Below are 9,994 nucleotides of genomic sequence, written 5' to 3' on the forward strand. Positions count from 1 at the left end.
CTTACTCAGAGACAGGAGACATTAGAACATGGTATTGAGTGAGCAGCTGTGCAGAGCTTTCAGTACAACGATCACAGACAATGCAAACCAGAGCAGAAGTAATGCAGTGTTTTAATGTAGTCTTAGCAACACACTTGACTAGCTCTTGACACTTGGAAGTTTGCACATTTCTAAATTCTTCCACAGAGGATGGAGCTGTTGGTACATTTCAACACCACAAATTATTGAAAGAACAACCGTCTGGATGCATGTGAAAAAAGACATACAATTATTTTTTTTAAACTACAAACTTCATATAGGAAATACTCAGTTTTGTAAGAGCTCTGCGTTGGCTTTTCTTTGGCTAAGACTACAATCCCAATAAAGGAAGATGGCAGAGTAGTCTCGTGCAAGATGTAGCCTGCCATTTTCTCAGCTGGCTGGCCTCTGATTTTCCCAAGTAAATCTGACGATCTTCAACACCGTACTCACTGCACTTGCAAAAATGTGAGGCAAGCATGTTTTGCATCTTACAGGGTTTTTTTTTGGTAATGTAATGATCTTTGTTTCACATCACTTCAAATGGTGAGCATTACGGAACACACTGTACATGAAAGAGACGCAGTGTCATTGAAAAACTATTCTGAGAGAAGGACTTCACATTTACAGTTAACTCTTGTCCCACATTTTTAAGTCCATATTCATAATAAACCAGCTTTATGATCAAACCAACTGATCAGACAAACGCCAAGGGTCATATGACTCACGACAGGCTCCAGTTGCTCATCTGAAATGCCTGGTGTACGTTCTTGAAGCTCACCCTTATCCTCCACCTTGCCAAACCGTGTTCACCTCACATCACATCATAAAAGTGGAGGAAGAGACAGGTACAGTAGATGGGAATTTCTGAGATTGTTATGGACTAAGTTCAAGGCCCAGCTTCTGTAGGCCAGCTGGGAAAACACCAGGCCAAAGCAAGGATGGGGCAGATGCCTTCAGATTTTATTCATTTATAAAAAACGGCCATGAATTAGAATCTGAATATTGAAACGCTACATAAAACGAGGCGCTGCCATCTTTGCAATAAATAAGGGCTAATTCCTTTGAGCCCAGGAGCTGGCATGAGCCTCTCTACCCTTCTCAAGAGAGACAGTCCCACAGACAGTGAGGCCTTGGGGTGCTCGTGATTAGGTCATCTTCTTCCTCTTCTTCCTCTCCACCCGCTGGTTGTACATGATGAGTGGCAGCTCCAATACGCCTATCTTGTGGTCCTCCATCACATCCCCCGACGCCAACACAGACTTCTTCACAATCTTCAGCCTCATGGATCTGGCCACGTCAAGCATTCTGAACCGCACAAACAAAAGCAGAGGTCGGTCACGGATGTGTGCCGTTTTGTGTGGTGGCACAGATCAGACATTTCACAGATGTTCACATTCAACTCATTTTCTCTTCGATCGTGGTATTCCACCCATTTCCAACCAGAGGTGCCCCCCTTCTAAGCATCGAATCCATCCACGTTCTGCAGCGCGAACCTTGCGAAATTAATCGCAGCCAATACCAGAGACATCAACACAGGAGAAAACGTTTGAAGGGCGGTCGTGACCTCTGACCCTTTGCTCGTCACAGTAAAATGGCCTTACTTGTTTTCAGTGAGCTGTAGGTCGCGGTGCAGGAGTGTGAGGTCAACCTGGAAGTCTCCGATGTGCAGCAGGAGGGCAAGAGCGTAGGCAGCGATCTTTGTTTTCATGGAAGAAGGAATCGTGTTGTTGATACTAAGAAAAACATACACGGATGGGAAAGGATTAGGCTGAGCAGCTCCCCATTTCCGTACAGAAATCTTCCTTCTCCGGACAAAGCAAAGCCTGGCCTACCGCATGCAAACTTTTTAAAACTTTGATTCCAATCATTTTTCAAGGAAGGTAACAGAAGCTTTGAAGTAAACGTCCACCTCAGTAAGCCTATATGTTTTGAGTTTCACATTTATCTGCTACTTCAACTGACATCCTGTCCACAGCTGTACAGGGGTTATGGGTAGCCCAAGACAACCTACAAGAATATTACTTAAAAAGCCATGACCACACTAATGTTTAAAGTAACATGTGAAGATATAGATATCTGCAATGATATTAGTAAATCTTAAAAGGTACTCTGTTTAGCTAAAATAGACACACCTGGATTACAATAATGAAAACAGCAGCCAATTCTTAGCAATAAAAGAAAAAATCTAGCCTTCCTCTTATATCCAAAAATGTGGGAGGATGAATGGAGTTGCAGATAATCGTGTTAAGTCCTATAGCTACAGAGAAATCTCCCAACTCTTGCAGGTTCTTAAAACACCCACTTTAACTTGTTTTGCTTAAGCCAATCTTTACATTGTTAAAGACTTTTTTCCCCAATATGAAATGGTTTAATTCTAAAACCCAGTTTTATATCTCCACATTAGCTATAAACATTAAGTATGCGACACAGCCATGCTGGATTATCAAGGTGGCTATGTGAGGGTACCAAAGAAGCAGATCTTTGGATTTGCTCTCTTCTTTTCAGCATAACATGCTACATTTTATCCTTCATTTATATGTAGCTTTAGCAACGTATCCCTTCAAATGACACGATAAAACAAATTCCATAACTCAACATGTACAGATGCCTTTAAGAGACACAAGGTATTACCTTTAAGCAAGACATTATAAATTTATTATTTATCCATTAAAAGATTTAAGCACCTAAGTGCATTAAGCACTTGTATACAAATTCTAGTAATTTCTGAGGAGTTTTAATGATCGCTTACATTCCTGATCGAGGATTCTTCCTAGACTTTGCATATGGGTGATTTAACTCTGCTGATGGAAACATGAGTGCCCTGAAAGCACTTTTCAATGCTGAGTTCTCCTCACTCCTCACTCCTCACTCCTCACTCCTCACTCCTCACTCCTCACTCCTCACTCCTCACTCCTCACTCCTCACTCCTCACTCCTCACTCCTCACTCCTCACTCCTCACTCCTCACTCCTCACTCCTCACTCCTCACTCCTCACTCCTCACTCCTCACTCCTCACTCCTCACTCCTCACTGGTGTGGCACCAAGCGTTACTCACCGGCCGTCGCTGAAGGTTTCCATCGTGAAAGTCTTCAAGAACCGATTCACTACTATCCTCGGACAGCCTTCCTCCAGGCTGACTGGAAAGTAAGAATGTAAAAAGTGAACAACACGATGGAAACAAGCTGCCGGCAGTGCCACACTATACCCCCAAGATTTTGAAATCAGCACTTTCAAAGACAAAAGCTTTCTGGACATTCTTCCACTGCCGACCCACAGTGTACTCTAGATGTGTGAAAATGCGAAGAAATTCCCTGTTGCTGGCATTCCTGCAGCTGTTTTGTGCTCGGCAAATTCCCTCTCTACTCAGGCGTCTCTCTTTCTGCAGTCATCTGCAAATTTTTATGGCTCAGAGGAAGAGGAAAGCCCTTGTGGTCCATCAGCAAAGGCTTTTTAAAAAACAAGCCTGAAATGGAAATATCAAATGAGAGAGCGAGAAGAATTGAAAACAAACAGTACAAGACTAAAAGAATTTTGAGAGTGCAGTCAGGCTCAGGAGATGGATATAAAGCAGCCAGCACACGTTATTGATGACCGTCAAATCAGCAACACTACCAGCAACACCCTGCTTTGCGTGCAATATCTAAGCTTGACTTGAGAGATACGAGTTCATCTCCTCTTCATCTGGACCTCTGGCTGGATGTCATCACACACACCAGAACGGCCCTGCCTTGCATTGACTGTGCTGCACATTGGGTTTTACATTGCAACTGTACTGCACTCCACTAGTCTGCCTGTCCGGCTGGGGAGTCCCAGCGATGCTCCCGCTCTTGGGGGATGCCAGACTTACACTTCAGGTTGATCCTCCTCTGGGAGGACAGCTTGATGAGCTGCTTGAGGTACCAGAGGCAGCGGGCCATGTGCTCCCGGGATTCCTCGTCCTTCGGCAGACACTGCATCTCCTGGATCAGGACCTGAGGACTTTGGAGCACGGACAACACAACAGCTCAGTCAAGCCACGGAGAACTGGGAGAAAGCTGCTCAGGTGATCGTCAGTCAAAAGAGTGGGATTTTCCTCATTATTAAGAGACATTTTTTTTATCCAAAACAATGTATATTCTCATCCATTTATACAGCCGGGTATTTTCCTTCAAAACAATTTGGAAGAACCTTACTCATGTGGGTGACAGCAATTTCTCACTGGGGATTCGAACCCATAACCTAAAGCTTCCTAGGCACCCTACTTCAAGTACACACCTCTGAACACCACCTTACTTAGTGCTACATTCCCAGTGCAATAAACAGCTGAGAAAATAAACGGAAATTTGTCCTGGGACTTGGCACGAATCCGTTATGAGATAACGGCAACAGCTCTGCGGCCGGAAGGCATGTAAATCACTTCAGGCGATGCTTTTCAAAGAAGTCAACAAGCACCGCTGCCTTTAACGCTCCAGCGCGGAGGGTCCGCCCGGATGAGGCCCTGTCCCGTGGCCGGCCTTGTCCCTACCTGCCGTCCTCGCGCATCTTCAGAATGTCCTCCGAGGACAGCTCCTTCAGGGCCTGAGCGGGTACCTCCAGCGCCTCGTACTCGGCGGGGGAGATAACTGAGGGGCGGCGGCGGCTCAGGAAAACGGGCACACCTTCGGGCCCCCACCAATCGCCCGTCACCTCCTCAACCTGAAGTGAGCCTAGGCCCTGCACTTCCTAAAGGCATTCTCACGGACTTGTGAAACGTTTAAATGGCAAAGTCAACAAGGGGAAACCAGGGACATTTCGGTAACTTTTGTTTTTCTACACACAAAAGCAACCCCACCCTGAAGAAACACCATAACCTACAGGAAACTAGGTAATGAGAATTTCTCATTTTTCAAATATATTCCTAAACCCCCCCCCCCCCCCAAAAAAAAAACATTGGGCACACTGTAACACTAAAGGTGTTGTGATTAGATGTATAAATATGCATTTATGCTCTTTTGTAAAATGGTTAGCTGTGGAGGTCTGTTATGAGACCTCCTAGGCGACTCCTTGTTTTTAACCTTTACAAACTGCGGCAGTGGAAACTACATTTAAAATACGTTTGTAGTTAGAAAAAATGCTACCACTTAGAAATATGTGTACAGGGGTGTCACGTAATGAGATACAAAGTCTTTACATAAAACAGCAACATGACCATTCAAACCTTGGAAATCTTGGTGACTTGCCTCAGGCAGCACATAGCAGAGGATTACCAACAGAGCAAGTTAGCATTAAGAGTATTCCGAGCTGCTGCTTATTCAGTTCGGGATGGTGATTAACCAAGAGGACCATTATGTGCCATTAACTTTCCTCCCAAGAGCAGTTAAAAGTCTGAAATTTTTTTTCCCCAAAAAAGCAACATCCCCGTATCTGATCTGAAAGGATACTGTCGTCAAACAGATAGACGTCTTCAAGCTTGTCGGCGTCCGCATGACAGGGCAGCAGGGACATTTCTTGCTGTGCCTCCGTCTGCGCCACATCCCGTTCAAGGGCTAGAAAACAGACAACAGGTCGTAGCTCTTAGAAACACTGGAAGGCTCCCCTCTAACACAATCACCTGTGATCCCCATGTTACTTTGAGTCGACAAAGCTCTGTTATTGCATTTTCCAGTTAGCCTTATAATCAACATCTTCCCCGCTGACAGCCCAAGTAAGCTTCCTCTCTCTCAGGTATGTCCTACAGAGTAAGGTAATTGGACAGTGAACAACAATACGACCTCATTTTCCTTCTCAAAGGATGCCAGTGGTGCACAGTTCGAGAGGGGCGCTCTTCGCTCCCGCTGAGAGGCAATACCCTTTGGGGCGGAGCGAGGCAGCTGTCCTACACCCTCAGCGCTGGCTGGAGGTCAACAGGGGAGCTAGAAGGAGCACCGTGGGTGGGATGGGTGACGCAACCCCTGGCAGCTCAGCCGAACCCCCCCCTGCTCAGTGGCGGTACAGATGATCCGAGCCCCTAATCCCCGGCAGTCCGGTACCTTGAAGCCCCTTCTTCTGAATGACGTTCTCCGCCGCCTTGGCCACAGCGCTGTGCAGCATCTCGCTGCCCACCTGGTTCAGCCGCCGGGAGCTCAGAGCCCGCTTCTGCTTGTTGGTGCCGAAGGCCTCGATCAGGGAATCGACCTGTCGGGAGGCCAACAAGGGTTCACACTCAGGCGCGCCACAGATAAGTCGCTTTTTTTTTATTTTAACGGGCGCCAGTTCCATCGGTCCCCCAACTGGGAAACCGAAGGAGACTCCCGTTGCAATTGTCCCCATTTTCAATTTTACAAAGCTTAAGAGGGCGGAGCAATAAAAAGTGTTTGACTGGGTTTCTGTGCAGAGCCGTTCGACATAAGGTAAGAGTCTTGACAGATCGTGTATCAGGTGCTGGGATATATACAAGAGCCTGAAGTGGGTTAAACCTGAAATGAATCCAATAAGTATGCTTAAATAGCTAGCTTATTTTGTACCCAGTTTCAATTGAGACAGAAGGAAAAGCCTATAGTTGTTGCTGGAGACTGGTCTTGCTGCCCCCTGGTGGAAAATATTTCTCCACACTAGGGACTTATTATACTGTATGTACTTTATCTTTCTTCATGCACAAAAAAAGTAAAACCTGAATAAATATACTAATCAGTGCTGCTTCTGATGAAGTGCTGCTTCAAGATGAAGTATTTGGTTCTGGCAAAAACTGCATTTAGCAATGTGTTGACTTTGTAAAACTACTAAAGAGTGTTGGCCATGAATTCCTTAAAGGCCAAACGTGATCACTTTAAATAGACAATTGTTGCCACTGAGATTAAAGAAACAAGAAGAAACATGAAGAATTTTTTTTTCCCCTCAAACTTGGAGGTTTAGGTTTTTGGTGATAAGAGCAACTATAGTGCAAGACAGGAAGTTTGTTTTTCAGTTACAGTTCAGCATTGCGTTCATTAGCAAAGTAGCCCAGCTGAATCTATAGCCGGGACAATAAAATGGAAACATGGCAGTGAATATCTTGAGAAGAAACTAAATACAACCTTGCTTCCCCCATTCACAAAGCATTAGAAGCAGTCCAGTATCAAGAGATCAGATCACTTTAAACACTACAGTACCTTTTCTCTGTAGGACTTATTCTTGTGCTCCAAGGCATCAACTTCAGTAACAGTTTCACCTACAAATATGCATGCAAGCATGTAAGTATTTTTGATAAATCAGAAGGATACGCATTAGTTTTCCAAATACAGAATAGACAACTCCAATGTCTAAGAAAAAGGCTGTTAAGGCAGCAAAATCTGTCCCCGCTGCCATCGATAACTACATGGATTTTAAACGTTAGAGGTTTAGACACAACATTAAAGATTTGCAGTATGTCATATGGGAAAATAAGCGTTTTAGCAAACTAGGTGCACTACCCAACTGATTTGGAGACATCAGCATACCTGGAATTACTGGCTGCATACTGAACAGCTCCACATTGTGCACATTCATTGTCCTGGTTTTTTTGTCCAGAACACCCACATAGTACCTGGGGAATGAACACATCATGCGTTAGTGTAGCGAAAGGACACAGGTACAGTGTTCGGTCACATGACCCCAACAGAACTGTGTAGAGAAAAAGCTTCTCTCAACTTTTGTTGACTTCATGATTGCTTTCTCTCAGAGTGCAGTTCTTCACTGGTCAAGAAGCACATATGTATACATCCGTAGAAATTACTTTTCAGATCCGGGACATTTTCTGAAATTTCATCAGCAAGCTTTAGGGAAACATCTTCCACCTGCAAAGACTTACTTGCAAAGTGTGTTACATTTCAAGGCTTCAGCTCCATAATTATTCCCAACGTAGCAGAGCCTGTCTGTTTCTGCAGCCTGTGACAAAACACAGGAGACAGAACCTGAGTCATCGGGATACCAATCTAATATTAACCTTCATCTATTCGTCATTTTTCAATAACTGCTTAATACAAGACCGGATCACAGTGACAAGGGAATTTACATTTTTTTAGCCGTTAACAAAATTCCAAAATTGGTTATAGAGAATGGCCCCTGCAAACCATTTTGCTATCAAATCATTTCCGATTTCAGTTTGTATATATTAATACCGGAAGGAAGCAGTTTATTTGTGGAAACTATGGAGTTTTGCTTTTTTACTCGAAAATGTACTCAAGAACATGCACATACTGAACAGCACAGCAGGGTTTAAAGGGTTTAATTAAGCAATTCAACTACTTACATATTAGCAGACAACAATGACAATAAAAAATGCAGTTGTTAGATTAAAGTGGGCCGATACTTAAATCTGCAACTACATTTAAACGTACCAGAATGCGCCTGTTCTTCTTTCTTGGATTGCTGAGATCAGTGTTTCTGTATAACGTGAAGTCGACCAGGTCGGCGTTTCTGAGTTTGCCATTGGAAAACTGAACTGCAGAAGAAGACGTGGGAACCAGCTATGATTAACTAAGAATGTAAAAAAACTCAGCAAGGCATTATTTCGGTGTCTCAGACTAAGTCAATCACCACAACGGTCAGAAAGACTCCAGGTTTACTCATTTTCCTTAAATAAGACACAGTTCTATTACCCGAATTGGTAGAATTAAGATTCGTCTACACTATAATCTATCGTTTTCTTTAGTATCGATCTAGAAACCTAAGACCTTCAGGATTATACACCTAGACAACCAGAGCTGGAACTCCTTGAATTTTAAAATTAAATTAAACTTATTGAGAAGGTTTAATCATAAATTCCGTTTATCCAAAATCAGTTTAAGTGTAAAACGTGCACTGACTTCACTCACAGTGGTTTTACTACCACGTGTACGACCAACATTGCAGCAGAGAAAATATATTTACGAATACGATTTTTTTTTACAGCCGGTATAAACTGGAAGAGGCGGACTGTCTCCGTTTTTGAAGCAATTCGCGGTATACCTATTGCGGCAGGCGGCCGTTCCTCCCGTTCCTCGTTGCAGTGTTTCCAAACATAGGAGGCTGCCATTTCTGTGCTCGGCCCTGAACCCGAGAGCGACTTCTGAGCCGGCGGGCGTCAGCGGCACTTATAACCGACAGCGCCCCCTAGCGGCGAACTCCGGCTCTACACCACCCACTCGGCGGGGGCCATGGGGCAACAAACTGGCATGAGTCGGGCGTTTTGTTTGCCATCGTTTGGAAGGCCTTTCATTCACGTTTCAGGTCCATACGGTTGGATGTGTTGGGATTTGTACAATACCGGGAAGAGAGAACATCTGCTTTTGTTCGGTTGTTTCAAAGCACAAATAAATAATAAACGTATGTAGTTCCATATAGGGTTCCAGTAAGGAGCTGTATTTTTTTTCCCCAACGGGTACAATACACAGCTACTATTAACAAAAAAAAACCAGCATAACAACAAATGAGTTATTTTCTTAGTCTCTCTGACACTCGCACCAGGTTTTTTAAAATCAAATCAACAGCACTAAAGTCATCAGATACAAAATAACATGCCAGACTTCACAAACCCCAGTCCACCATCAATCGGTCCAGAAGTTTCTAAACGCCAAAACATTACGAGGTACAGTAAGGTGGTCAGAGGAGTCAGAAACGTAAACCTCATTGACATTTGAAACCCTCGTTGAGCATCTTCTTGGGGATTTGTAGGATCGTATATCACAGGATTCGTTTTATTCAGGAAATCGCTGCTCGTTTTCCATTTTTATCAATACTCCAATCCCTCTGACTTTTTTTTATTTGGGTTCCCCTGTCGTGCTGTAGTGACAGTTTTGAGCCTCAGGAAGAAACGGCGGTTGTCCCGGCTTTAGCGGATCAAATACAGAGCCAAAACAACAAACGTGTGAACCGTACGACGTTGATCAAGTGGAGGATATTTATTTTAAAAAAAAGTTTAGTAACCGGTCATGAATATTAAGCAGTTTCCTAATTTAGTCGAAACGTTGCTGGTGTCCAGCGTCTTTTTTATTCATGACAGGAACGTACCAAAATACACACACACACACACGAAACACCA

The 9,994-nt window shown here is 43.9% G+C and overlaps 1 protein-coding gene across 1 annotated transcript; it reads right to left on the reverse strand.

Annotated features, from left to right (window-relative positions):
* Positions 1-93: 93 nt before the first annotated feature.
* On the reverse strand, positions 94-9,992 carry polr1e (RNA polymerase I subunit E). The gene is made up of 12 exons (XM_088624352.1): positions 8,923-9,992; positions 8,313-8,416; positions 7,784-7,860; positions 7,434-7,519; positions 7,107-7,165; positions 6,009-6,153; positions 5,421-5,525; positions 4,526-4,622; positions 3,869-3,999; positions 3,077-3,158; positions 1,623-1,754; positions 94-1,326 (listed from the first exon to the last, which is right to left on the reverse strand). Exons 1-12 carry the CDS (start codon positions 8,987-8,989, stop codon positions 1,167-1,169), a joined length of 1,245 nt encoding a protein of 414 aa, XP_088480478.1. The 5' UTR covers positions 8,990-9,992; the 3' UTR covers positions 94-1,166.
* Between the last annotated feature and the right edge of the window lie 2 nt (positions 9,993-9,994).

The sequence above is a fragment of the Lepisosteus platostomus genome, chromosome 1 (genome assembly GCF_059453375.1).
Source record: "Lepisosteus platostomus isolate fLepPlt1 chromosome 1, fLepPlt1.hap1, whole genome shotgun sequence".
In the NCBI taxonomy this organism is placed as follows: Eukaryota; Metazoa; Chordata; class Actinopteri; order Semionotiformes; family Lepisosteidae; genus Lepisosteus; species Lepisosteus platostomus.

Bases quoted from the DNA above. Each gene is read 5' to 3' on its own strand.
- polr1e (XM_088624352.1), bottom strand. From the start codon at position 8,989: ATGGCAGCCTCCTATGTTTGGAAACACTGCAACGAGGAACGGGAGGAA. The intron at 8,417-8,922 runs GTATACCGCGAA...CTTCTTCTGCAG, and splicing joins ACGGCCGCCTGCCGCAATAG to TTCAGTTTTCCAATGGCAAA. The intron at 7,861-8,312 runs GTACGTTTAAAT...GTTTTGTCACAG, and splicing joins AGAAGAACAGGCGCATTCTG to GCTGCAGAAACAGACAGGCT.